The following is a 27939-nucleotide window of genomic DNA, read 5'->3' on the forward strand; positions in this document are numbered from 1 at the left end:
CCAGGTGAAGAGCTCCGTAGTTCTGGCTGTCCAGGATCTTGACCTGCCGATTTTTGACCAAGCCCCGCATAGTTTCTGCGCTCCAGGTCCGCTTGCTGGTGACACTCGAATTCCAGGACAAGCGCACCGTAATTTCATCGCTCAAGGCCCACGACCTGGTGAAGCTTGACATTCAGAACAAGCGCTCCGTAGTTCCGGCGATCCAGGTCCGCTACCTGATAAAACTCGACTTGAGGTTACAACCGCTCCGTAGTTCCTGCGCTCCAGGTCCGCTACCCGGCAAAACTCGACTTCGAAGAAAGGACGAGGAGGACAAGGCGATGGAGGAAGACATGAAGAACGAGGAGGACGAGGTGAACGAGGAGGATTTTTCGCGCGAGCACAAATTCAGTAGCTATCAATGTGCTCATACGATTTCTATGATTTTTAAAAATTTTCTCATAATCATCTTAGTTGAATCTGTCAATAAAAAAATTATATTAATACTTGCATAATATTTGTGTTGTGTTGTAATACTTGAAATATTATTGAGTAAGATACGCTGCGTGCAGCGGATCAAACGTTACAGCCAAAAAACCAGAACCTGTGTTTTCGACATTTTTAAGCAGATGCTTTTTCCTTCGTAACTTCTTCCCTGTTGATCCCACGCTATTTCCGCTGCGTTTTCTGAATTCCTTGGGATCCAATTGGTCGGGCAAGAGTCATACGAATCAATTCTGAAACGAAAAATTTTTTGGTTAAAAAAAAAAGAAGGTTAACCCCTTTGTATTTTTGGCGAAAATTTTCGCGATTTTGAAAAGTGCTGGAATCTATTTTTTCAGGCGGTATTCCGACGTGATTTTGCGGGAGAAATCGATTGGGCGCAGTCCCAATACGCTGCGATCAACGCATCGAAAGTTACGGCCAAAAAACGAAAACCTGAATTTTCGACCTTTTTCAGCAGGTGCTTTTTCCTTCGTCATTTCTCTGCTGTTGATCCCACGCTCTTTTCGCTGCGTTTTCTGAGTTCCTGGGGGTCCAATTGGTCAGGAAAGGGTCACACAAATCGAATCGTAGACTAAAAGTTTTTCGCCCAGAAAAACAGCAAGGCTTACCCCTTTGTATTTTTGGCGAAAATTTTCGCGATTTTGAAAAGTGCTGGAATCAATTCTTTCAGTCAATATTCCGACGTAATTTTGCGAGAGGAATCGATTGGGCACAGTCCCAATACGCTGCGATCAACGCATCGAAAGTTAGGGCCAAAAAACGAGAACCTGAATTTTCGACCTTTTTCAGCAGGTGCTTTTTCCTTCGTCATTTCTCTGCTGTTGATCCCACGCTCTTTCCGCTGCGTTTTCTGAGTTCCTAAGGGTCCGATTGGTCAGAAAAGGGTCATACGAATCTAATCGGAGACTAAAAGTTTTTCGCCCAAAAAAACAGCAAGGCTTACCCCTTTGTATTTTTGGCGAAAATTTTCGCGATTTTGAAAAGTGCTGGAATCAATTTTTTCAGGCAGTATTCCGACGTAATTTTGCGAGAGAAATCGATTGGGCGCAGTCCCAATACGCTGCGATCAACGCATCGAAAGTTACGGCCAAAAAACGCAAACCTGAATTTTCGATCTTTTTCAGCAGGTGCTTTTTCCTTCGTCATTTCTCTGCTGTTGATCCCACGCTCTTTTCGCTGCGTTTTCTGAGTTCCTAAGGGTCCAATTGGTCAGAAAAGGGTCATACGAATCTAATCGGAGACTAAAAGTTTTTCGCCCAAAAAAACAGCAAGGCTTACCCCTTTGTATTTTTGGCGAAAATTTTCGCGATTTTGAAAAGTGCTGGAATCAATTTTTTCAGGCAGTATTCCGACGTAATTTTGCGAGAGAAATCGATTGGGCGCAGTCCCAATACGCTGCGATCAACGCATCGAAAGTTACGGCCAAAAAACGCAAACCTGAATTTTCGATCTTTTTCAGCAGGTGCTTTTTCCTTCGTCATTTCTCTGCTGTTGATCCCACGCTCTTTTCGCTGCGTTTTCTGAGTTCCTAAGGGTCCAATTGGTCAGAAAAGGGTCATACGAATCTAATCGGAGACTAAAAGTTTTTCGCCCAAAAAAACAGCAAGGCTTTGTATTTTTGGCGAAAATTTTCGCGATTTTGAAAAGTGCTGGAATTAATTCTTTCTGGCAATATTCCGACGTAATTTTGCGAGAGAAATCGATTGGGCGCAGTCCCAATACGCTGCGATCAACGCATCGAAAGTTACGGCCAAAAAACGAAAACCTGAATTTTCGACCTTTTTCAGCAGGTGCTTTATCCTTCGTCATTCCTCTGCTGTTGATCCCACGCTCTTTTCGCTGCGTTTTCTGAGTTCCTGGGGGTCCAATTGTTCAGGAAAGGGTCATACAAATCGAATCGTAGACTAAAAGTTTTTCGCCCAGAAAAACAGCAAGGCTTACCCCTTTGTATTTTTGGCGAAAATTTTCGCGATTTTGAAAAGTGCTGGAATCAATTCTTTCAGTCAATATTCCGACGTAATTTTGCGAGAGAAAACGATTGGGCACAGTCCCAATACGCTGCGATCAACGCATCGAAAGTTACGGCCAAAAAACGAAAACCTGAATTTTCGACCTTTTTCAGCAGGTGCTTTTTCCTTCGTCATTTCTCTGCTGTTGATCCCACGCTCTTTTCGCTGCGTTTTCTGAGTTCCTAAGGGTCCAATTGGTCAGAAAAGGGTCATACGAATCTAATCGGAGACTAAAAGTTTTTCGCCCAAAAAAACAGCAAGGCTTTGTATTTTTGGCGAAAATTTTCGCGATTTTGAAAAGTGCTGGAATCAATTCTTTCTGGCAATATTCCGACGTAATTTTGCGAGAGAAATCGATTGGGCGCAGTCCCAATACGCTGCGATCAACGCATCGAAAGTTACGGCCAAAAAACGAAAACCTGAATTTTCGACCTTTTTCAGCAGGTGCTTTATCCTTCGTCATTCCTCTGCTGTTGATCCCACGCTCTTTTCGCTGCGTTTTCTGAGTTCCTGGGGGTCCAATTGGTCAGGAAAGGGTCACACAAATCGAATCGTAGACTAAAAGTTTTTCGCCCAGAAAAACAGCAAGGCTTACCCCTTTGTATTTTTGGCGAAAATTTTCGCGATTTTGAAAAGTGCTGGAATCAATTCTTTCAGTCAATATTCCGACGTAATTTTGCGAGAGGAATCGATTGGGCACAGTCCCAATACGCTGCGATCAACGCATCGAAAGTTAGGGCCAAAAAACGAGAACCTGAATTTTCGACCTTTTTCAGCAGGTGCTTTTTCCTTCGTCATTTCTCTGCTGTTGATCCCACGCTCTTTTCGCTGCGTTTTCTGAGTTCCTGGGGGTCCAATTGGTCAGAAAAGGGTCACACAAATCGAATCGTAGACTAAAAGTTTTTCGCCCAGAAAAACAGCAAGGCTTACCCCTTTGTATTTTTGGCGAAAATTTTCGCGATTTTGAAAAGTGCTGGAATCAATTTTTTCACGCAGTATTCCGACGTAATTTTGCGAGAGAAATCGATTGGGCGCAGTCCCAATACGCTGCGATCAACGCATCGAAAGTTACGGCCAAAAAACGAAAACCTGAATTTTCGACCTTTTTCAGCAGGTGCTTTTTCCTTCGTCATTTCTCTGCTGTTGATCCCACGCTCTTTTCGATGCGTCTTCTGAGTTCCTGGGGGTCCAATTGGTCAGGAAAGGGTCACACAAATCGAATCGTAGACTAAAAGTTTTTCGCCCAGAAAAACAGCAAGGCTTACCCCTTTGTATTTTTGGCGAAAATTTTCGCGATTTTGAAAAGTGCTGGAATCAATTTTTTCAGGCAGTATTCCGACGTAATTTTGCGGGAGAAATCGATTGGGCACAGTCCCAATACGCTGCGATCAACGCATCGAAAGTTACGGCCAAAAAACGAAAACCTGAATTTTCGACCTTTTTCAGCAGGTGCTTTATCCTTCGTCATTCCTCTGCTGTTGATCCCACGCTCTTTTCGCTGCGTTTTCTGAGTTCCTGGGGGTCCAATTGTTCAGGAAAGGGTCATACAAATCGAATCGTAGACTAAAAGTTTTTCGCCCAGAAAAACAGCAAGGCTTACCCCTTTGTATTTTTGGCGAAAATTTTCGCGATTTTGAAAAGTGCTGGAATCAATTCTGTCAGTCAATATTCCGACGTAATTTTGCGAGAGAAAACGATTGGGCACAGTCCCAATACGCTGCGATCAACGCATCGAAAGTTACGGCCAAAAAACGAAAACCTGAATTTTCGACCTTTTTCAGCAGGTGCTTTTTCCTTCGTCATTTCTCTGCTGTTGATCCCACGCTCTTTTCGCTGCGTTTTCTGAGTTCCTAAGGGTCCAATTGGTCAGAAAAGGGTCATACGAATCTAATCGGAGACTAAAAGTTTTTCGCCCAAAAAAACAGCAAGGCTTTGTATTTTTGGCGAAAATTTTCGCGATTTTGAAAAGTGCTGGAATCAATTCTTTCTGGCAATATTCCGACGTAATTTTGCGAGAGAAATCGATTGGGCGCAGTCCCAATACGCTGCGATCAACGCATCGAAAGTTACGGCCAAAAAACGAAAACCTGAATTTTCGACCTTTTTCAGCAGGTGCTTTATCCTTCGTCATTCCTCTGCTGTTGATCCCACGCTCTTTTCGCTGCGTTTTCTGAGTTCCTGGGGGTCCAATTGGTCAGGAAAGGGTCACACAAATCGAATCGTAGACTAAAAGTTTTTCGCCCAGAAAAACAGCAAGGCTTACCCCTTTGTATTTTTGGCGAAAATTTTCGCGATTTTGAAAAGTGCTGGAATCAATTCTTTCAGTCAATATTCCGACGTAATTTTGCGAGAGGAATCGATTGGGCACAGTCCCAATACGCTGCGATCAACGCATCGAAAGTTAGGGCCAAAAAACGAGAACCTGAATTTTCGACCTTTTTCAGCAGGTGCTTTTTCCTTCGTCATTTCTCTGCTGTTGATCCCACGCTCTTTTCGCTGCGTTTTCTGAGTTCCTGGGGGTCCAATTGGTCAGAAAAGGGTCACACAAATCGAATCGTAGACTAAAAGTTTTTCGCCCAGAAAAACAGCAAGGCTTACCCCTTTGTATTTTTGGCGAAAATTTTCGCGATTTTGAAAAGTGCTGGAATCAATTTTTTCACGCAGTATTCCGACGTAATTTTGCGGGAGAAATCGATTGGGCGCAGTCCCAATACGCTGCGATCAACGCATCGAAAGTTACGGCCAAAAAACGAAAACCTGAATTTTCGACCTTTTTCAGCAGGTGCTTTATCCTTCGTCATTCCTCTGCTGTTGATCCCACGCTCTTTTCGCTGCGTTTTCTGAGTTCCTGGGGGTCCAATTGTTCAGAAAAGGGTCATACAAATCGAATCGGAGACTAAAAGTCTTTTGCCCAAAAAAACAGCAAGGCTTATCCCTTTGTATTTTTGGCGAAAATTTTCGCGATTTTGAAAAGTGCTGGAATCAATTTTTTCAGGCAGTATTCCGACGTAATTTGGCGAGAGAAATCGATTGGGCGCAGTCCCAATACGCTGCGATCAACGCATCGAAAGTTACGGCCAAAAAACGAAAACCTGAATTTTCGACCTTTTTCAGCAGGTGCTTTATCTTTCGTCATTCCTCTGCTGTTGATCCCACGCTCTTTTCGCTGCGTTTTCTGAGTTCCTGGGGGTCCAATTGTTCAGGAAAGGGTCATACAAATCGAATCGTAGACTAAAAGTTTTTCGCCCAGAAAAACAGCAAGGCTTACCCCTTTGTATTTTTGGCGAAAATTTTCGCGATTTTGAAAAGTGCTGGAATCAATTCTTTCAGTCAATATTCCGACGTAATTTTGCGAGAGAAAACGATTGGGCACAGTCCCAATACGCTGCGATCAACGCATCGAAAGTTACGGCCAAAAAACGAAAACCTGAATTTTCGACCTTTTTCAGCAGGTGCTTTTTCCTTCGTCATTTCTCTGCTGTTGATCCCACGCTCTTTTCGCTGCGTTTTCTGAGTTCCTAAGGGTCCAATTGGTCAGAAAAGGGTCATACGAATCTAATCGGAGACTAAAAGTTTTTCGCCCAAAAAAACAGCAAGGCTTTGTATTTTTGGCGAAAATTTTCGCGATTTTGAAAAGTGCTGGAATCAATTCTTTCTGGCAATATTCCGACGTAATTTTGCGAGAGAAATCGATTGGGCGCAGTCCCAATACGCTGCGATCAACGCATCGAAAGTTACGGCCAAAAAACGAAAACCTGAATTTTCGACCTTTTTCAGCAGGTGCTTTATCCTTCGTCATTCCTCTGCTGTTGATCCCACGCTCTTTTCGCTGCGTTTTCTGAGTTCCTGGGGGTCCAATTGGTCAGGAAAGGGTCACACAAATCGAATCGTAGACTAAAAGTTTTTCGCCCAGAAAAACAGCAAGGCTTACCCCTTTGTATTTTTGGCGAAAATTTTCGCGATTTTGAAAAGTGCTGGAATCAATTCTTTCAGTCAATATTCCGACGTAATTTTGCGAGAGGAATCGATTGGGCACAGTCCCAATACGCTGCGATCAACGCATCGAAAGTTAGGGCCAAAAAACGAGAACCTGAATTTTCGACCTTTTTCAGCAGGTGCTTTTTCCTTCGTCATTTCTCTGCTGTTGATCCCACGCTCTTTTCGCTGCGTTTTCTGAGTTCCTGGGGGTCCAATTGGTCAGAAAAGGGTCACACAAATCGAATCGTAGACTAAAAGTTTTTCGCCCAGAAAAACAGCAAGGCTTACCCCTTTGTATTTTTGGCGAAAATTTTCGCGATTTTGAAAAGTGCTGGAATCAATTTTTTCACGCAGTATTCCGACGTAATTTTGCGGGAGAAATCGATTGGGCGCAGTCCCAATACGCTGCGATCAACGCATCGAAAGTTACGGCCAAAAAACGAAAACCTGAATTTTCGACCTTTTTCAGCAGGTGCTTTATCCTTCGTCATTCCTCTGCTGTTGATCCCACGCTCTTTTCGCTGCGTTTTCTGAGTTCCTGGGGGTCCAATTGTTCAGAAAAGGGTCATACAAATCGAATCGGAGACTAAAAGTCTTTTGCCCAAAAAAACAGCAAGGCTTATCCCTTTGTATTTTTGGCGAAAATTTTCGCGATTTTGAAAAGTGCTGGAATCAATTTTTTCAGGCAGTATTCCGACGTAATTTGGCGAGAGAAATCGATTGGGCGCAGTCCCAATACGCTGCGATCAACGCATCGAAAGTTACGGCCAAAAAACGAAAACCTGAATTTTCGACCTTTTTCAGCAGGTGCTTTATCCTTCGTCATTCCTCTGCTGTTGATCCCACGCTCTTTTCGCTGCGTTTTCTGAGTTCCTGGGGGTCCAATTGTTCAGGAAAGGGTCATACAAATCGAATCGTAGACTAAAAGTTTTTCGCCCAGAAAAACAGCAAGGCATACCCCTTTGTATTTTTGGCGAAAATTTTCGCGATTTTGAAAAGTGCTGGAATCAATTCTTTCAGTCAATATTCCGACGTAATTTTGCGAGAGAAAACGATTGGGCACAGTCCCAATACGCTGCGATCAACGCATCGAAAGTTACGGCCAAAAAACGAAAACCTGAATTTTCGACCTTTTTCAGCAGGTGCTTTTTCCTTCGTCATTTCTCTGCTGTTGATCCCACGCTCTTTTCGCTGCGTTTTCTGAGTTCCTAAGGGTCCAATTGGTCAGAAAAGGGTCATACGAATCTAATCGGAGACTAAAAGTTTTTCGCCCAAAAAAACAGCAAGGCTTTGTATTTTTGGCGAAAATTTTCGCGATTTTGAAAAGTGCTGGAATCAATTCTTTCTGGCAATATTCCGACGTAATTTTGCGAGAGAAATCGATTGGGCGCAGTCCCAATACGCTGCGATCAACGCATCGAAAGTTACGGCCAAAAAACGAAAACCTGAATTTTCGACCTTTTTCAGCAGGTGCTTTATCCTTCGTCATTCCTCTGCTGTTGATCCCACGCTCTTTTCGCTGCGTTTTCTGAGTTCCTGGGGGTCCAATTGGTCAGGAAAGGGTCACACAAATCGAATCGTAGACTAAAAGTTTTTCGCCCAGAAAAACAGCAAGGCTTACCCCTTTGTATTTTTGGCGAAAATTTTCGCGATTTTGAAAAGTGCTGGAATCAATTCTTTCAGTCAATATTCCGACGTAATTTTGCGAGAGGAATCGATTGGGCACAGTCCCAATACGCTGCGATCAACGCATCGAAAGTTAGGGCCAAAAAACGAGAACCTGAATTTTCGACCTTTTTCAGCAGGTGCTTTTTCCTTCGTCATTTCTCTGCTGTTGATCCCACGCTCTTTCCGCTGCGTTTTCTGAGTTCCTAAGGGTCCGATTGGTCAGAAAAGGGTCATACGAATCTAATCGGAGACTAAAAGTTTTTCGCCCAAAAAAACAGCAAGGCTTACCCCTTTGTATTTTTGGCGAAAATTTTCGCGATTTTGAAAAGTGCTGGAATCAATTTTTTCAGGCAGTATTCCGACGTAATTTTGCGAGAGAAATCGATTGGGCGCAGTCCCAATACGCTGCGATCAACGCATCGAAAGTTACGGCCAAAAAACGAAAACCTGAATTTTCGACCTTTTTCAGCAGGTGCTTTATCCTTCGTCATTCCTCTGCTGTTGATCCCACGCTCTTTTCGCTGCGTTTTCTGAGTTCCTGGGGGTCCAATTGTTCAGGAAAGGGTCATACAAATCGAATCGTAGACTAAAAGTTTTTCGCCCAGAAAAACAGCAAGGCTTACCCCTTTGTATTTTTGGCGAAAATTTTCGCGATTTTGAAAAGTGCTGGAATCAATTCTTTCAGTCAATATTCCGACGTAATTTTGCGAGAGAAAACGATTGGGCACAGTCCCAATACGCTGCGATCAACGCATCGAAAGTTACGGCCAAAAAACGAAAACCTGAATTTTCGACCTTTTTCAGCAGGTGCTTTTTCCTTCGTCATTTCTCTGCTGTTGATCCCACGCTCTTTTCGCTGCGTTTTCTGAGTTCCTGGGGGTCCAATTGGTCAGAAAAGGGTCACACAAATCGAATCGTAGACTAAAAGTTTTTCGCCCAGAAAAACAGCAAGGCTTACCCCTTTGTATTTTTGGCGAAAATTTTCGCGATTTTGAAAAGTGCTGGAATCAATTTTTTCACGCAGTATTCCGACGTAATTTTGCGGGAGAAATCGATTGGGCGCAGTCCCAATACGCTGCGATCAACGCATCGAAAGTTACGGCCAAAAAACGAAAACCTGAATTTTCGACCTTTTTCAGCAGGTGCTTTATCCTTCGTCATTCCTCTGCTGTTGATCCCACGCTCTTTTCGCTGCGTTTTCTGAGTTCCTGGGGGTCCAATTTTTCAGAAAAGGGTCATACAAATCGAATCGGAGACTAAAAGTTTTTCGCCCAAAAAAACAGCAAGGCTTACCCCTTTGTATTTTTGGCGAAAATTTTCGCGATTTTGAAAAGTGCTGGAATCAATTTTTTCAGGCAGTATTCCGACGTAATTTTGCGAGAGAAATCGATTGGGCGCAGTCCCAATACGCTGCGATCAACGCATCGAAAGTTACAGCCAAAAAACGAAAACCTGAATTTTCGACCTTTTTCAGCAGGTGCTTTTTCCTTCGTCATTTCTCTGCTGTTGATCCCACGCTCTTTTCGCTGCGTTTTCTGAGTTCCTGGGGGTCCAATTGGTCAGAAAAGGGTCACACAAATCGAATCGTAGACTAAAAGTTTTTCGCCCAGAAAAACAGCAAGGCTTACCCCTTTGTATTTTTGGCGAAAATTTTCGCGATTTTGAAAAGTGCTGGAATCAATTTTTTCAGGCAGTATTCCGACGTAATTTTGCGGGAGAAATCGATTGGGCGCAGTCCCAATACGCTGCGATCAACGCATCGAAAGTTACGGCCAAAAAACGAAAACCTGAATTTTCGACCTTTTTCAGCAGGTGCTTTATCCTTCGTCATTCCTCTGCTGTTGATCCCACGCTCTTTTCGCTGCGTTTTCTGAGTTCCTGGGGGTCCAATTGTTCAGAAAAGGGTCATACAAATCGAATCGGAGACTAAAAGTCTTTTGCCCAAAAAAACAGCAAGGCTTATCCCTTTGTATTTTTGGCGAAAATTTTCGCGATTTTGAAAAGTGCTGGAATCAATTTTTTCAGGCAGTATTCCGACGTAATTTGGCGAGAGAAATCGATTGGGCGCAGTCCCAATACGCTGCGATCAACGCATCGAAAGTTACGGCCAAAAAACGAAAACCTGAATTTTCGACCTTTTTCAGCAGGTGCTTTATCCTTCGTCATTCCTCTGCTGTTGATCCCACGCTCTTTTCGCTGCGTTTTCTGAGTTCCTGGGGGTCCAATTGTTCAGGAAAGGGTCATACAAATCGAATCGTAGACTAAAAGTTTTTCGCCCAGAAAAACAGCAAGGCTTACCCCTTTGTATTTTTGGCGAAAATTTTCGCGATTTTGAAAAGTGCTGGAATCAATTCTTTCAGTCAATATTCCGACGTAATTTTGCGAGAGAAAACGATTGGGCACAGTCCCAATACGCTGCGATCAACGCATCGAAAGTTACGGCCAAAAAACGAAAACCTGAATTTTCGACCTTTTTCAGCAGGTGCTTTTTCCTTCGTCATTTCTCTGCTGTTGATCCCACGCTCTTTTCGCTGCGTTTTCTGAGTTCCTGGGGGTCCAATTGGTCAGAAAAGGGTCACACAAATCGAATCGTAGACTAAAAGTTTTTCGCCCAGAAAAACAGCAAGGCTTACCCCTTTGTATTTTTGGCGAAAATTTTCGCGATTTTGAAAAGTGCTGGAATCAATTTTTTCACGCAGTATTCCGACGTAATTTTGCGGGAGAAATCGATTGGGCGCAGTCCCAATACGCTGCGATCAACGCATCGAAAGTTACGGCCAAAAAACGAAAACCTGAATTTTCGACCTTTTTCAGCAGGTGCTTTATCCTTCGTCATTCCTCTGCTGTTGATCCCACGCTCTTTTCGCTGCGTTTTCTGAGTTCCTGGGGGTCCAATTTTTCAGAAAAGGGTCATACAAATCGAATCGGAGACTAAAAGTTTTTCGCCCAAAAAAACAGCAAGGCTTACCCCTTTGTATTTTTGGCGAAAATTTTCGCGATTTTGAAAAGTGCTGGAATCAATTTTTTCAGGCAGTATTCCGACGTAATTTTGCGAGAGAAATCGATTGGGCGCAGTCCCAATACGCTGCGATCAACGCATCGAAAGTTACGGCCAAAAAACGAAAACCTGAATTTTCGACCTTTTTCAGCAGGTGCTTTTTCCTTCGTCATTTCTCTGCTGTTGATCCCACGCTCTTTTCGCTGCGTTTTCTGAGTTCCTGGGGGTCCAATTGGTCAGAAAAGGGTCACACAAATCGAATCGTAGACTAAAAGTTTTTCGCCCAGAAAAACAGCAAGGCTTACCCCTTTGTATTTTTGGCGAAAATTTTCGCGATTTTGAAAAGTGCTGGAATCAATTCTTTCAGTCAATATTCCGACGTAATTTTGCGAGAGAAAACGATTGGGCACAGTCCCAATACGCTGCGATCAACGCATCGAAAGTTACGGCCAAAAAACGAAAACCTGAATTTTCGACCTTTTTCAGCAGGTGCTTTTTCCTTCGTCATTTCTCTGCTGTTGATCCCACGCTCTTTTCGCTGCGTTTTCTGAGTTCCTGGGGGTCCAATTGGTCAGAAAAGGGTCACACAAATCGAATCGTAGACTAAAAGTTTTTCGCCCAGAAAAACAGCAAGGCTTACCCCTTTGTATTTTTGGCGAAAATTTTCGCGATTTTGAAAAGTGCTGGAATCAATTTTTTCAGGCAGTATTCCGACGTAATTTTGCGGGAGAAATCGATTGGGCGCAGTCCCAATACGCTGCGATCAACGCATCGAAAGTTACGGCCAAAAAACGAAAACCTGAATTTTCGACCTTTTTCAGCAGGTGCTTTATCCTTCGTCATTCCTCTGCTGTTGATCCCACGCTCTTTTCGCTGCGTTTTCTGAGCTCCTGGAGGTCCATCTAGTCAGGAAAGGGTCATGCAAATCGAATCTGAGACAAAATATTTTGCTCCGCATACGAGACAGTATTCAACGCAGTGTCCTGATTTAAAGACTTAAAAAGGTGATTGTCTGGGATTTTTTTTTTGATAGGGAGAGATAGAACGAAGCTTTTTAAAACTTTGAGTGTATTTTAATTCACATTTGAAAGGTACGAGCAAAAATTTTCATCATCCAACTGTCGCAGAACGGTAGCGTTATTAGCTGACCCGTTAACTGAAGAATATATCTTTAGTCAAAGGCTGACCATCGAAGGGCCTAGCCTCTTGAGTCTGGAATCGGCAGGAAAGATAAAGTGCGTATTCCTTGGCCGAAACGTTAAAACTAAGTCATTATACATCATATCATACATCATAGATCATACATCATACATTATACATCATACATCATCATACATCATACGTAGTATTAGAGTACGAAACCAAAGTTTGGTTGTTTAGAAAGTGACGACACCCAAAATTTTTTATCTTGAAATATCAGCTAGCCGAATTCATCAGTATGGAAACAACGGCGGAGTTGAGCGAACGGATGAGAATCGCGCTTCGCAGATTTCGAGTACCGGGTTCTCTTCCTCCTGGATCCTGCACTCCGGGTCGGCTTCCTGGTGCAACTCGTCTTTCAGGACAAGCGCTCAGTACTTTCTACGCTCCAGGTACGCTAGCTGGTAAAACTCGACTTCCTGGACAAGCGGTCCGTGGTTCTGGCTGTCCAGGTTCTTGATCTGGTGACTCTTGACCAAGCGTTGCATAGTTTCTGCACTCCAGTTCCACTACCTAGTGAAACTCAACTTCCAAGAAAAGCGCTCCGTAGTTTCCGCGCCCAGGTCCGCTACCCCTAACCACCTCCAATGACGACCGCTAACCAACTCGAGGTCCAACTCGAATCCTGATAAATATTTACAGTAAAAATTAGAACACAGTACAAATATTGTGTTAGTACGAATATAAATTTTGATTGACACATTTTACCAAAAAGATTATGAGAAAATTATAAAAAATTATAGAAATTTTATCAGCGCATTGATAGCGACTGAATTTTGGTTCGCGCGAAAACTGAATTGAAATAATTTATTGTAAACATGACGTGTGTAAAAAATTTTAGACAAAATATAATTACAATTGCCAATCAATAATGTAACAATATTTCACTCACCGTGCACAAATCCTCGTCCTCCTCTTCCTAGTCCTCCTCCTCGTCCACCTCGATCACTTGCAACCACTGCCAACCACCTCCAATGACCACCGCTACCCACCTCGGGTTGGACCTCAAATACTAATAATCATTTTAAGTATTAGAACATATCAAAAATATTGTGTGAGGATTAATGTAATTTTTTTATTGACAGATTTGACCAAGAAGATTACGAGAAAATAATCAAAATTATAGAAATTTTGTTAGCGCATTGAGAGCTACTGAATTCTGGCTTGCGTAACAAATGAATTGAAATGATGTATTGTAAACGTGACAAGTATGAAAAACTGTAGATAAAATGTAATAACAATTGCAATTAAATATTACAAAAATGTTCTACTCACCGTTCACAAATCCTCGTCCTCCTCGTCCACCATATTCTCCTCGTCGTCCTCGTCTTCCTCTTCGTCCACCTCGATCACCAACAACCACCACTAAACAACTCCAAAGACCACTGATAACCACCTCGGGTTGTACCTCGAATACTAATAAATATTTTAAGTATTAGAACACATCAAAAATATTGTGTAATAATTAATCTAATATTAATACTGACAGATTTCACCAAGAAGATCATGAGTAAATTATAAAAAATTATAAAAATTTCAGTAACGCATTGAGAGCTACTGAATTTTGGCTTGCGCGAAAAATTAATTGAAATAATTCATTGTAAACGTGACAAGTTTGAAAAATTGTAGATAAAATGTAATAACAATTGTAATTAAATATTATAAAAATGTTCCACTCACCGTGCACAAATCCTCGTCTTCCTCGTCCACCGTATTCTCCTTGTCTTCCTCGTCCTCCTCCTCGTCGACCGTGATCACCTTCAATCATCGCCAACCACCTCCGACCACCACCGCTAACGACCTCGGATTATACCTCGAATACTAATAAATATTTTAAATATTAGAATACATCAAAAATATTCTGTAAGGATTAATGTGATTTTTGTATTGAAAGATTTGACCAAGAAGATTATGAGAAAATCATAAAAAATTATAGAAATTTTATAAGCGCATTGAGAGCTACTGAATTCTGGCTTGCGCGAAAACTGAATTGAAATAATTTATTGTAAGCGTGACAAGTTTGAAAAATTGTAGATAAAATATAATAACAAATATCAATAAATATTAAGAAAATGGTATACTCACCGCGCACAAATTCTCCTCCTCCTGTTTATGCTCCTCCTCGTCCACCACGATCACCCGCAACCACCGCCAACCACCGCCATCCACTTCGGGTTATACCTCGAATACTAATTAATATTTCAAGTATTAGAACACAACACAAATATTATGTAAGTATTAATATAATTTTTTTATTGACAGATTTAACTAAGATGATTATGAGAAAATTTTTAAAAATTATAGAAATCGTATTAGCACATTGACAGCTACTGAATTTGGGCTCGCGCGAAAAATCCTCCTCGTCCACCTCGTCCTCCTTGTTCCTCATGTCTTCCTCCATCGCCTCGTCCTCCTCGTCCTCTCTTAGAAGTCGAGTTTCCCCGGGTAGCGGACCTGGAGCGCAGGAACCACGGAGCGCTTGTAACCTCAAGTCGAGTTTTATCAGGTAGCGGACCTGGATCGCCGGAACTACGAAGCGCTTGTCCTGAATGTCAAGCTTCACCAGGTAGTGGACCTTGAGCGAAAAAATTACGGAGCGCTTGTCCTGGAATTCGAGTATCATCAGGAAGTGGACCTGGAGTGCAGAAACTACGCGGCGCTTGGTCAAAAGTCGCCAGGTCAAGGACCGGAAGAGCCAGAACTACGGAGCGCTCGTTCTGGAAGTCCAGTTCCACCAGGTAGCGGACCTGGAGTGCAGAAACTACGGAACGCTTGTCCCGGAAGTCGAGTTCCACCAGGTAGCGGACCTGGAGCGCAGAAACCACAGAGGTAGAGAATCCGGTACTCGAAATCTGCGGAGCGCGATTCTCATACGTCCACTCTACTGCGCGGTTGTTTCCAGACTGAGAAATTCGGCCAGCTGATTTTCGTCTATATAGATTGATGACGTCTGGAGAAAAAAATTTCGGGTGACGTCACTTTCTGAACATCCGAAGATCCGACATCCATACTTTGGTTTCGAACTTTAATGCTATGTATGATGTAGGATGTATGATGATGTATGATGTATGATGTATAATGATATAACATAATGTATAATGATTTTAGTTTTTCAGACAAGAAATACGCACTTTATCGATTCTGCCGATTCCAGACTCAAGCGGCTGGGCCTTTCGATGTGCAGCCGTTGACTAAAGATATATTCTTCAGTTCGGGTCAGCTAATAACGCTGCCCTTTTGCGACAGTTGGATGATAAAAATTTTTGGTCCCACCTTTCAAACGTATGTTAAAATACATTCGCAGTTTTAAGAAGCTTCGTTCTATCTCTGCTTATCGAAAAAAAAATCGCCGACAATTACCTCTTAGGTCTTTTGATTCGATGCCTACAATAATTCAACATCGAGAGAGCAAATTAAAAGTTGTTGGAATAATTATGAATATTAATGTTATGGAATACAACGAGCGCGTGTCAAATAGAATCCCATTTCGAAATGAATAATTCTTCTATTGTCATATTACAGCCGTCTTATTGTAGATAATCTAGTTTGTCTCCTGGAAAATTATAAAATTTGTAGCATGCATCACGTATTAATCGTAAATGGATCACATATATTAATATCGTACGTGGACCACATAATACTTCTTGGTCCCTGCATTATTATTACATCTGATATATCATTATCTATGATCTACGTCTACATTCTTTTCTCGGGTACCTATACTTTAATTAAATCACTGTTTTGCTGCGAATTTTGGAAGAAATTTATTCTCATTATTAATTTTTTATATTGCCGACAAGTCGGTAAGTACACACAGGCTAAGTACTGGCTTGGGCATACCATTGCGAAGACTGTGCTACTCGGAAGGTGAATGCAGCCAGCATCATGTCGAAATCGGTAACTCTCTGATCCTCTGCATTAAGTTCCCAACTCTACCATTGGTACATCTCAGGGGGCGCAAGCGCACGACGATTTTCGGTCGTCATACCAAAGCCCATTAGGGCAACCATCTATATATTCTCCAGTCAACGATAGAAAGTTACCTTCTCACACATGCTCACACAGGCTTCCGTGTATCCCTACTACGTGTACCGCGCTTCGTGGTCAACCAATGAATCTCGAGACTTGCGGGAATGTCTAAAACTACCATCCAATAAAAGACCAGCAGTGAAATTCGTTATTTCAAACCACGTAACATCGGTAGTCGCTACCTGACAAGATTGAATGGGATACACAACGAACCCGTACCGAGAATCCAGAGACTGTTGCAGCTGTGAATTTTAGGTTTTCCTAAGTATATTTCTAGTGAATATTCATTGATTTGTAATAGTTGATACTCTGTCTAGTATTGAATGAATTATTAAATAGTCCGAGCAGCCGTGTAAACAGTTATTATGACCTCTTGATATAACTTCGGACGTAAGGCATGAAAGCACACGGATAAACTAAGCTCGAATTTCTCGAACCTGGAGACTCGCACATTTGCAAAAAAAACATCCACTTGTACAGGTAAGCACACAGACTCAGCTTTTTCCAAACATTTTGGTAGACTTGAACGCGTCCATGCCACGCTTTTCTCGTTTATGAAAATTCCGTCTAGAGTTTACACAACAAAATTTTCCACACGCTAAATCATTTCCCTGTGTTGAAATAACTGCAATACAAATTACGTAAAATTCTTTGTTGACGATTACAGGAATAAATCAATTGGAGGTTAAACATCATGCTGAAAGGAAAAGAAAACCAACCAAGAGCTGGAGTTCCGCAGATGGGTACCGGGCTAAAAATTAACAATATCAAACAGCTAAGGATCTCCAAGGGAACGACAGTGCTGACGGAAATTAGTGCACCGATAAATACCAAGAAGCAAACAATTTCTGAAGATATAAAAGAGGCGCCAAATAAAACTAACGTAGTAAAGAATATAAGCGAGGATGAAAACACAGAGAGAAAAAAAACAATGGATTTAATGCCGCCGCCACCACCCCCAAAATTACTTCCACCTGCAAAAGCTACTCAGTCTAGTACAGAAAGTCATAGCAAGAACTCTTCAACTGAAGCTGATTCAAAATCTGCAGGGAAGGTCAAAGCTGCTCAAACTAGCGCTAAGAACGATTCGGAAAATGATAAGAAATGGGTTCTTGCTGATTTCGATATAGGACGGCCTTTGGGAAAAGGAAAATTTGGGAATGTTTATCTAGCCAGAGAGAAAAAGTCCAAGTATATTATAGCTATGAAGGTGCTTTTCAAAGCTCAGATAAAAACAGCTGAAGTTGAACATCAAGTCAAAAGAGAGATAGAAATTCAAACGCATCTTAGGTAGTAGCATTGATTTTAGATGTCTTATGTCTAATATATGTCTCAGTTAGGCTGTTAAGTATATTTGATATTTTTCCATAAGAACTGTTTTTATATAATTCAATTCTGAGTGCAACGCCCCTAAAAAAGCTCTAACACCACACAGCTATTGATAGCGCAATCATTATTTCCAGACATCCAAATATTTTGAGAATGTATGGATACTTCCACGACGACAGAAGGATTTATTTGATCTTGGAGTATGCACCGAAAGGAGAATTATTCAAGGAATTGAAAGCACAACCAAATGAAAGATTTGATGAAGTGAGGTAAGGACCTTGCTACAAATATTCATTTTAATCATCTATTATCCAGATGGTGTTATAGTACATATAGCGATCAATGATGTATAATAGCAATTAAACACCAAAACTGAAATAATTCATCATTTGCAGAACGGCTACTTACATCTCTCAGTTGGCTGATGCGCTCAAGTACTGTCACAGTAAGAAAGTTATTCATAGGGACATTAAGCCTGAAAATTTGTTGCTTGGAAGTAAAGGAGAATTGAAAATTGCTGATTTTGGATGGTCGGTTCACGCACCTGGTTCCAAAAGAGAAACTCTGTGTGGAACTTTAGACTATTTACCACCAGAAATGGTCCTAGGTGCGACACACGACCACACTGTAGATGTATGGGGAGTTGGTGTACTCTGCTATGAATGTCTGGTTGGCAAACCCCCATTTCTCGCTACAACATACAAAGACACCTACAACAAGATCAAAGAAGCTGATTATAGATGCCCTTCCTATGTCAGCGACGGAGCCCGAAATCTCATTTCTCAGGTGAACATGAATGAGATATAGTGACAGCACTTTTTAAACCATTAATTCATAATATGTATCATCAAAGCCTTCTTTTCAATTTTAGTCTCTTGATTTGCAAAGTTTCACCTTCATTTTTTTCTTTTGTAGCTACTGGTTGTGAATCCTGAACATCGATTATCGTTAGTCGGCATTTTAAACCATCCCTGGATTGTATCTAACCGAACCATGGAACCAACGAAACAATGAGATTTGCAAATAAATAAATTGTGATGCGATGAATCATTCATCTTTTAATTAATATTATTTTGACGGTATAATGTTTAAGTATCAAAGATGCATAAATTAAATTTGAGATATCTAGTTTTCTAGCACACAGTTAGAATTATAAATGCAACTAATTTCAAATTTCAAATTAAAGGTACTTGATCGTTAATTATATGATACATTTTATCATTATATTAATATTGTTACTCCACACGTACATGCGAAGTTGATAAATCATTTGAAAAAATACATGTTCATTCCTAGATAAGGTGCCTGTGTATTGATTAGTTCCTCCCATCTTTAGTGAATAATTTTGTAAGCGGTGAGCCAAATGATTGATAAAAATGTTCATTTAGTCTGTTTATGATCTTTTTATTATTTCTTTACGAAACCTTGGCCCTTACAAAGAAATACAAATGATTAAATTCGTACACAGATTACTGAATCGATTCAGACACAATTTAAAGATATTGAATTACAACAGGTTGGTGAAATGGTGGCACAACTATCAGAGACAGATCAAATGATAATTAGTGACGAAGATTTGTTACACTTTCCAATTAACTCTGAAAAGCGTCATTTCCTGGTTCATCATCATCTTCATCCTCTTCCCCCTCACTCTCGAAAGTATTGTCGGGAATATCGTAAAGCCGAATCATAGGCTTATTCGGATCTTTCATGATCAAGAATTTCCCGTCTTTTTGCTTCATGCAAATATCAATGATGCAACGCAGAATACCCCATGCGTTGTCCATGTTCAGATTAATTTGCGTCGCGAACTCATTCGGCTTGTACTGCTGTGTTCCCAGGATAACGTGCTTACTAGAATCGCGTACCATGGCACGAGAAACGTACCCGAATTTCAACTGATCAGATCCTGCGAGCAGAGCCTGTACCGTCCACTTGGCGAGCTTGCAGGCATTGTTTCTGAGCTCATTAGCCAAAACTGCACCCCGCTGAGTGTCCAATTTCTGTCTCCATTCAACACCGTTAGCAAGTTTAGAATCCCACTCGTTCAAGGCCTTGATAGTTAAGAACTGCAGTTCGTTGTTTGGTCCTTGCATGACAGCATCATGTTCGCAACGGCATATGAGCACAACGCCATTATTCAAGTCCCATTTTCTGTAACGGTAAGCAACGCTGGCAACATCACCTTCCTCTTCTTCAGAGATGAACGGATTACCTTCTTCAAACTTGTATCTCGGTTCGTTTGATTTAAGAACTTGCTGGGAGAAGTTGTGGTTGATAAAAGTAGCTTCAAGAGCTAAATTCCGTGGAGAATTGAGAGAATTGCCGTCATCTTGGGGAGGTTCGACACTTGTTTCGTTTACTGTCAAAAGATCGAATTCTGTATTGTCTCTCTTGTCAAAGAACAGCTTGTCTCCAATCTTTTCAATGACAATGTCCCACGAGTAATTGCTGCGGGTGCAGCACATGATTGTAGCCAAAATAGCATCAGTTGCGTATACAGTGCCCTCTGTCTTGGACAATTTACGAATTATCGGGTCGTCCGTAGTCGTGACAGTATGGAATATACGGTCGATACGCTGCAGTGGTTTTTCATTCTTGACGTTAACTCTGTCGTAAGCTTTGTCGTAATACTCCAAAGACCCGCAGCAAAGTATGTCCTCGACATCCTTGACGCCAGGCAAAGAGAGCTTGGTCAATCTTGGGAAGTCCATCTCCTCAATGGTGACCCAGTCAGGCCTGACGGTAACAGAAGCATCACGGATTTTGATCGGTGGCTGATTCTTATGGTTTCTAAAGCCTTGCTGGCGACCCCAGCGCTTGGGCTGTCCCTTTCGATCGCGTTCTCTGAGCTTAATCCTTCCTAGCTGCTGCATCTGACTAACTCCTCCTCGCTGTCCACCACGACCTCTCATGTTACGCTGATTCTGGCGGAATCTGCCACGTTGGTACGGAGGCTTCTGCACTCTGGTCGTGTCCACCAAATGGAAAGTAGACTCATCCTCCTCGTGATAATAGGCGTACTGGCTGCCAGAGCCAAACTGAGACGCATATTTGTCTAAATTAGGGCGAACGAATCGTAATTAATTTCAAATAATCGTGGAGGCGAGCCTAGAAAGTAAAGTGTTTCCGAAGACTAAGAATTCACGGTTTCATCATTTATTACTTTCATTTAATTGAATAATACTTCAAACACGAATAAATAGAAAATATCTGTAGATCCGAAAAGGAAATGTTAGGTTAAAGTGAGCAGTGACGTGGTGGCTGTCAACTTACTAGTGAACTTTTTATCCTGAAAGGCGGCTCCGGTCCAGTCCGATATCTGGGAGATAGGGAGGAGAAATAAGTAACAATTTTTGAGTAATAAATTTCGCGAGGTAAAGCATATGCCGACAAACCTTGCCGAGCCTGTCGCCCTTCGAGAACGGTTGATAGGGTATATCCTTGAATTGATCCGGCATTTCGCACGGACCCCATCCCGTAGAGTTGTTTTGTACAGCCGGTGCGACAAAGTGAGGTACCTTGTCGATCTTCTTCACATCGTCTTCCACCTGTCCGCCTTCCTCGCTCATTATTGCAGACGCGATTTAACCAGGCATGTATGAAAATGGGAACACACGCGAGACAGCCGCGTCTGTTCCGGAAACAGTGTAGCGGCCGGAAGACCGTGCTGTGCCCAAACGATGGTGGCGACGTCGCGACGTCGTCGGTACGAACCTCTGACGCCGATCGATATGAAATGAGACGATACGTCAAAATCAAAAAGCGGTTACTCGGAGTTTATCACTCGACAATCAAGGCCTCTGTTTAGTGAAAATTATCAAGCAAGCGCATGAAGATGCTTAAGGATCACGAACTCTTCGTACTACTGTGTGAAAAACGCGGCCTCAAGCCACCTTCCGATGTCTTAGAAGCTATCAAAAATGCTAGGTAAGTCGCATCTTGTTGCATCCGACACGACGTCGGTAAGTGCCGCTATTTCTCTTACCGGCGGTGACCGCAGCAAGCTTCGGCGCCACGTTTGTATGGAATTAATTCATTTCCAGGTGTTTCAATCGTCAGGTTCGGATTTTCTGGGCCCCTACTCAGCAGGGCCCGCGCCTGAATATATATTTTTTTACTTTTCATGAATTTCAATTGGATAAAAGTACTTTGACGGATCACTTACCAGCGATTCAATACTTCACTCGATTACTCGACAAACCGAAATTATCTTATGCCAGCGAAACTTGAATTTCGACTTGAACTTTTCTGTATAATTCTCAATAACCTTTATTCAAATTTTCCTGCCACAGCATTATAACGATTGTCTCGAATCTTCCGACGGTTTGAATATGTATAAACATCAATGGAACCTGACGAACATTCGCGACGAAAATACACTACGCTCCTTATTGCAATAATTATTATTTGAAATAAATATATGACCATACTTTTTTGATTTTAGTGCGACCGGAGAGCTCCAGCTTTCCCGCGTTTCAATACTGGTACCGATCTGCGAAGTTATTGCTCAAGTATTGATGTCTAGTTCAGCAATAAAGCGGATGGACCTGAGCGACTGCATGCTAAATCTGTCGAAGAGTCTCAGTTGTATTTTAAACGCTCTGTGCGAGGGCTCGAACATGACGTCGCTGAATTTGAAAGGAAACAACATCCACGGTCCGACTGTTGCCCAGCTAGGACAAGTACTCGTTCACAACAATACGCTGAAGTTGTTAAACCTCGAATGGAACAGCTTGGGTTCACACGTTGATTCGTTTACCAAATTTTGCGACGGTTTAACTAAAAATCACAACATAGAGGAATTGGATTTACGTTATAATCAGATATCCCCGTATTGCGCCGAGGCGTTGTGCAAAGTTTTGAGATTGAACAAGTCTTTGAAAGTTCTCGACCTCGCGTGGAACACTATCGGTCTTCAGGGAGGGCAGCTCCTCCTAACCGGAATGCAAGAGAACAAAAACATAGTGAAATTAAATCTGCACGGGAATTGTATACCCGCGGATATAGTGCACTTGATAGAAGAGCGAACCCGTAGCAATCAGAGTCGAAGAATGATTTCTGTAACAAGCATGACCAAAGAAATCGAAAAAGCCAAATCGTTTCTGCAGGTGACAGATAATAAAGAGAAGATCGTCTCGTTCACGGACAGCGACAGCACAATTCAGAGCCGTCTGAAATACAGGAGAAAAAAGAAAAAACGCGTCGAATTATTTAAAAAAGAAATTCCCAGCGGCATGACCGATGATTCGATGGAAAAAACTAGTAACGAATCGGACACGAATTCTCTGACAAACCTGCTCGTTCCCGCGAAGGAAAATTTGAAAAGAGATGAGCCACGGAACGATATTTCCGGGGACGATTCCAGGAAGAATAATAAAATATGCTCGAGTTCCGCCGATGCTGCGACGAATAAAATAAAAGAACTCAATCAGATATTGCAGGACCGTACGACCGCGATAAATCTCTTGACGAACGAAGTCGGGGTCAAAGCTGCTGAAATCGAAGCCGTGAGATCGCAAATCGATCAACTGCGGACAGAACTGGAACGGGTGAAAGAAGAACGCGATAAACTAACCGGTGAAAAAACAAGAGAGATTCTTGACTTAAAGGAAAATCACAAGGAAATTGAGGAGAGTTGGAAAAAGGTTCACAAAGAACTGGAAGATGCGTACCACAAAGCGTTGTTGCATAAAAAAGAATACGAGGTAAGGATCCGCCGGTATGAGAGGGACATACACAGGAGTTCGTTGGAAATATCATCGCTGAAGGAGAAAATCATTTCGATTACACAAACTTACGAGGATCTAGTATTAAAGGATAAAACAGAGATGCACAGACTGAGAAGAGAGATTAAAGAGCGTGAGAGCAGACACAAAAACGAGATTAGCATTGTTAAGAATACCTTGAGAGACACGACGCAAGCTTTAGAAGACTGCCAGATGCAGTTACAAAAGAGCAGGAGCGAACTCAGGGACGTAACGGAATCTCAGTTGACTTTGAAGGCGAAAATCAATGAGATGGAGCACCTAAACGTGAGGTACTCACGGTCAGAGGAGTCCTTACATAGAGTTAAAGAAGAGAAAGAAAATCTGGAGGAAAAGATAGAGGAAAGCCAACGCACAGTGAGCAGTTTACAGCGTCAAGTCGTCGCACTTCAAAGCGAACTCGTCGAGCCTCAACGACGGTATGAATTGCTCAACGATGAGCTGATCCAAGAGAAGGAAAAGACCGGTAGACTTAAAGAGGAATTGGCGGAAGAACGGGAACGGGCCAAGGAACAAAGTATTCAAATTCAAAAAATGACCTTGCAGATAACTGCCTTGAACACGCAAATCAATGACATACGATCTAGTCACGCGGACACGCTCAGGGAAAGAGATAAGGAAAGAACACAGCTCAAAGATATTATTGCCATGAAGGAACGCGAGATTAACGATCTAAAGTCAGTACCACCTTGATCACCTCTGAATATTATCGACAAAGTCAGTCGTGCTCATCGCACACCACAATTGTCTGAGCAAAAATTAACGTATATACTCAACGTTAATTAATCATACATGCTAATATCAATACGCAATTAAACCCTTGACTGTCGGTGACACACGCATGAGCAAAAAAAAGTCGTGCCACTTTTCTGGCATGGCACATATTTGGGCATTCGAATAAACAACATGTTTTTACTACATCGATTTCATTTCAAGGTCGCTGAATTATAGGATAAATCCATGACGTTTTATTTCCAACACACAAGTGGCACGAAAATCTCATTTTCGCCTGACTCCTAAGGGGTTAATTGCAACCTAGAAGATAATAGTGTAGAAATTAGAATTTAGCATTTTTACAGTGTACCTTTACCTTGAATCTATTTTAACGATGACATACTTGTTTCTTTCAGAGCTGAAGAAGTCCAAAGAGCTGGTCAGCTTTACGCGGCATTCAGTAAATACCTCGGATCCAGAGGACCAAATCCAGTTTTATGACAAAAAATGACCCGTCAGTACGTAATTAAAGTGTTGACATAATTTTCACAACAGCCAGGTGCACGTTTTATACCTTTATATACACGTATTTATTATATACAAATTTATTTATTCTTATACTACAATTTTGACGAATAAACGCGCTCAAAAAATCGACAACTACCCTCGTACGTCCTTTAAAATACGCATCTATGTTTCCCAACTGACGTGCAATCTTTAATGCGAAAAGGTGTAAAAGACTCGACGGCTGGATTCCCTTCATTGTAGCAGCTTAAACGTACCAAGAATCAACTATAATGAGTATTAACGCTATTAGAATCCAGTTGGTATATTGTTCTTCTGTGTATTGTCTGTTTCCAACATATAATGGCTGGAGTTCCATGTAGAGGCAGGAAGTTTATACGTGCCAATGTGACTGAAAACGACTTACAATTTGCTTTACGCAACTGGTTTCAAACGAAATTGTTTTGCGTCACAAATTTTCGTTGTGCCTACCTTCCATTATGATCCTTCGTAGTTATCTATAAACAAATAATTCCTGGTTATAAATTCACCGATCGGCACGCTTGCAAGACAAACGAAATTTGCGTCATCCTAAACAATGCCGAACCGTTTCGCTCGCGTCATTGGCGAATTATATAAATATCAACAATTATCGCGAAGAATAATTTAGATCGTGAGTTATCATCCTTTCAACGAAAATAATTATTCTTCGTGTAAATACAAACCGCAGAAATTGTTGTTTTAACCTTGCTTTTACCACTAACCTGCAGTAGACGTCAATCAGAAAAATTATCTGTGGCCATTCGCGCATTCAATCATTTCTTTTCCACGTATAGCATACGTACTGAAAAATTAATCCATGATCGATTCACAGAACTACAGTCGCAAACATTATACAGGGTCAAGAGTTTCGAATAGTTTATTCAGCGTTCGCTTCTATACGTAATGCTTCATACGTGGTTTTCGCTCGAAACTACCACCCACGATAATGCGAAGAGCCAAATGCGATACAGTTCGAATTTCCAACTGATTAGACAGGCCGAGTTTCATCAAATTTCACGAGCCCGCGGATTCGATAACGCTGTATCATTTTACCTGTGAAATTGAACCTCTGAATAGAATTCAGACTGGGATAATATACAGCAGATTATTTTTAACCAAATAACGAGTTATATTCATCATAATGAAATAACTGAGCAAAACATCGAAAATACTGAAACCGCAATTTATTACAAGGACACGTTGATTTTAGTCATGCATAGATCTGGGAAATGAGAGCGGTAAACATTACAGAAACGGCAAACCACGTCATGTCCATAATCGCTGGTTCGACGGCATTGCAAACCCATGCACACAGACAATCGCCGGTGAATTTTCCCGAAACTTGTCCAGTCATCGACCATTTCGTACTACTACGCATGATTCATCACTTTGTTCGGTAATTTATTGTATCATTATTATTCAGCTTCCGCTTCGAAGAATCGACGGACAGATTGTACTTCTGACTGATTGTAAATATTACGATTGAAACCGTATAACTTACGTAAGTTGAACGTTGCCTGACGCACAAAGGGGCACGTGCTAAGAATTATGTATTGTTTGTATGCAGGTCTTAAAGGGGGCTTTGAAGAACTTGATGTGTTTGAACAGAATTCTGCAACTTGGCACGTTCTCCTGTGTTTTTTTTTTTTTTTTAACAGGAATCAAAAACCAACCGCTACTTGGAGTCAAAATCTTTTTAATTCCAATTAGCTTGTTAATATATGTAAATATGGACGTGTGAAATAACGTAGTCCGTAAATTCATTGCATGAAAAGAATGCGAAAAGAAGCGATTGAATTTTGTACTTTTAAATTTATTGAGAAAGATGTCGATTACTGACTGGAATTGCAGATTTTGCGTAAAGAAGAATGTTTTTTTCTCCTCTGGGCTGCTAGATATAAAAAGACCTGAAACAAAAGCAAGATTGAATAGAACTCTACTTCAACCGTATTTACTTGACGCTATTCCCGTTATTTGCAAAAATAATAATTTTTAGCAAAAATATGTTTGATTTTGCTAAATACTAAAAGGTGGTTTTGCTGATTTTTATCAGAATCTACTACATTTAAAGTTAAATTCAGCCAAATTAATGAATCATTTTATAGAAGTCGTTACATACGTCGTGTGGTTTTTGGTGAACGAAGAAATTCACCTTTTCGTGAACGAAGAATAACAAGGTATAGAAACCGCGTCGATTGAGACGAAAATCATCAGAATCCATAGATATTATCGGCCGAAAAATCAATGAAACCTTCCTTCCAGCAAGTGTGTGTGCGAATCTACGTTCGTAGATGACTCTCTAGACCTCAAATCTGACCTTTTATTCTCATCACTCTTAACAGAACAGAAAAAAGTGGAACGTTAACAGAATTCCGTCTACAAATCTCGCCTTTCACAACGACATTGTAAACACTCTGTTATCAAAGAACAAAGGTATCCCAATTATTCAGAGATACATCATTTTAAGGTGCAGTATTGCGTATCCCTTCAACTATAATCAATGTGAAATGTCGCACACTTATCTCAAACGTTGCATCACGGTCCCTGTTCAAATAAGACATCTCGTCGGTGTAAGTTAATTTTGAAAACTGGCCATATATTGAAGGAAAAATGTTCAACAACCATGCGTACGTGTGACATGATACAAAAATGAGACGATCCGAATGCGGTCGTAATAAGTATAGGTACACAAGATACGAGAACAATAAAAACTTGAACGTACCTGGACAAAGTCTCTTCTCCGGTATATCTACGTTATATAAATCTACGCGTATCGCATCAACGTATTTTTCGTCTCGATACCCTTGTAATCAAATTCGAGGGAATCGATGTCACATGCTCAACAAACTGATATCAAATGACAATTGAAAGATCTGGCGTGAATCGAACTCCAAGGTGCACAACAAATCCCTCGATACCTGGAATCGAGCAGATAACCGTTAATTTAATACAAAGGATCACGTTCACCGCGATCACTTTTATTCCGTACAGCAAATTTTCTAATCTACACGGCTCCTTTGGTCTTGGGGAAAAAACAAACCGCATTAATCTGATTGTCAGTCGCGGTTAGTTTCTGTCATGGTAAATACCAACCGCGACCACCGGAGCATGCGAATATTAGAAACGTCTGTTGCTACAGCCTCTCAAGTTGATTGTGAGACTATACGAGTATTTAGAGACAAGCACAAGTTTGAACTTTGTCGTTTCAATGTTT

General features: G+C 41.4%; 4 protein-coding genes and 1 long non-coding RNA gene across 6 annotated transcripts; 2 read left to right on the forward strand and 3 right to left on the reverse strand.

The window, feature by feature from the left end:
• Window positions 1-12848: 12848 nt before the first annotated feature.
• On the reverse strand, window positions 12849-14979 carry LOC124297811 (uncharacterized). Its single transcript, XM_046749129.1, has 4 exons — window positions 14671-14979; window positions 13615-13755; window positions 13232-13351; window positions 12849-12964 (listed from the first exon to the last, which is right to left on the reverse strand). Exons 1-4 carry the CDS (start codon window positions 14960-14962, stop codon window positions 12849-12851), a joined length of 669 nt encoding a protein of 222 aa, XP_046605085.1. The 5' UTR covers window positions 14963-14979.
• Window positions 14980-16412: 1433 nt separating this feature from the next.
• On the forward strand, window positions 16413-18963 carry LOC124297078 (aurora kinase C). 2 transcript variants are annotated; one of them, XM_046747694.1, is made up of 5 exons: window positions 16413-16848; window positions 17036-17658; window positions 17832-17966; window positions 18093-18483; window positions 18613-18963. In XM_046747694.1, exons 2-5 carry the CDS (start codon window positions 17063-17065, stop codon window positions 18709-18711), a joined length of 1221 nt encoding a protein of 406 aa, XP_046603650.1. In that variant the 5' UTR covers window positions 16413-16848; window positions 17036-17062; the 3' UTR covers window positions 18712-18963. The 2 variants fall into 2 exon arrangements, with proteins under 2 accessions (XP_046603650.1, XP_046603651.1); XM_046747695.1 differs by lacking the exon at window positions 16413-16848 and having other exon boundaries at window positions 16885-17658.
• A 117-nt stretch (window positions 18964-19080) lies between these two features.
• On the reverse strand, window positions 19081-21371 carry LOC124297076 (eukaryotic translation initiation factor 3 subunit D). The gene is made up of 3 exons (XM_046747686.1): window positions 21096-21371; window positions 20974-21019; window positions 19081-20755 (listed from the first exon to the last, which is right to left on the reverse strand). The coding sequence occupies exons 1-3, from the start codon at window positions 21267-21269 to the stop codon at window positions 19290-19292; spliced, it is 1686 nt and encodes a 561-aa protein (XP_046603642.1). The 5' UTR covers window positions 21270-21371; the 3' UTR covers window positions 19081-19289.
• Window positions 21372-21419: 48 nt separating this feature from the next.
• LOC124297075 (leucine-rich repeat-containing protein 45-like) lies at window positions 21420-24817 on the forward strand. The gene is made up of 3 exons (XM_046747684.1): window positions 21420-21627; window positions 22145-24142; window positions 24596-24817. The coding sequence occupies exons 1-3, from the start codon at window positions 21530-21532 to the stop codon at window positions 24678-24680; spliced, it is 2181 nt and encodes a 726-aa protein (XP_046603640.1). The 5' UTR covers window positions 21420-21529; the 3' UTR covers window positions 24681-24817.
• A 145-nt stretch (window positions 24818-24962) lies between these two features.
• On the reverse strand, window positions 24963-27908 carry LOC124297088 (uncharacterized). Its single transcript, XR_006906522.1, has 3 exons — window positions 27448-27908; window positions 25448-25778; window positions 24963-25201 (listed from the first exon to the last, which is right to left on the reverse strand). It is a non-coding gene; the product is annotated as an uncharacterized LOC124297088 (long non-coding RNA).
• Between the last annotated feature and the right edge of the window lie 31 nt (window positions 27909-27939).

This window comes from Neodiprion virginianus, chromosome 2 (genome assembly GCF_021901495.1).
Source record: "Neodiprion virginianus isolate iyNeoVirg1 chromosome 2, iyNeoVirg1.1, whole genome shotgun sequence".
NCBI classification, from domain to species: Eukaryota; Metazoa; Arthropoda; class Insecta; order Hymenoptera; family Diprionidae; genus Neodiprion; species Neodiprion virginianus.

Excerpts from the sequence above, each read along its gene's own strand:
- LOC124297811 (XM_046749129.1), bottom strand. The coding sequence starts at position 14,962 with ATGATACTCGAATTCCAGGACAAGCGCTCCGTAATTTTTTCGCTCAAG. Across the intron at positions 13,756-14,670 it reads TTCGCGCGAGCCCAAATTCA|TATTCGAGGTACAACCCGAG; the intron begins GTAGCTGTCAAT and ends AATATTTATTAG. Across the intron at positions 13,352-13,614 it reads AGGACGAGGATTTGTGAACG|TATTTGAGGTCCAACCCGAG; the intron begins GTGAGTAGAACA and ends AATGATTATTAG.
- LOC124297078 (XM_046747694.1), top strand. The coding sequence starts at position 17,063 with ATGCTGAAAGGAAAAGAAAACCAACCAAGAGCTGGAGTTCCGCAGATG. Across the intron at positions 17,967-18,092 it reads GAAAGATTTGATGAAGTGAG|AACGGCTACTTACATCTCTC; the intron begins GTAAGGACCTTG and ends CATCATTTGCAG. Across the intron at positions 18,484-18,612 it reads CCCGAAATCTCATTTCTCAG|CTACTGGTTGTGAATCCTGA; the intron begins GTGAACATGAAT and ends TTTCTTTTGTAG.
- LOC124297076 (XM_046747686.1), bottom strand. The coding sequence starts at position 21,269 with ATGAGCGAGGAAGGCGGACAGGTGGAAGACGATGTGAAGAAGATCGAC. Across the intron at positions 21,020-21,095 it reads AGGGCGACAGGCTCGGCAAG|ATATCGGACTGGACCGGAGC; the intron begins GTTTGTCGGCAT and ends CCTATCTCCCAG. Across the intron at positions 20,756-20,973 it reads TCAGGATAAAAAGTTCACTA|ACAAATATGCGTCTCAGTTT; the intron begins GTAAGTTGACAG and ends GCCCTAATTTAG.
- LOC124297075 (XM_046747684.1), top strand. The coding sequence starts at position 21,530 with ATGAAGATGCTTAAGGATCACGAACTCTTCGTACTACTGTGTGAAAAA. Across the intron at positions 21,628-22,144 it reads GAAGCTATCAAAAATGCTAG|TGCGACCGGAGAGCTCCAGC; the intron begins GTAAGTCGCATC and ends TTTTGATTTTAG. Across the intron at positions 24,143-24,595 it reads CGCGAGATTAACGATCTAAA|AGCTGAAGAAGTCCAAAGAG; the intron begins GTCAGTACCACC and ends TGTTTCTTTCAG.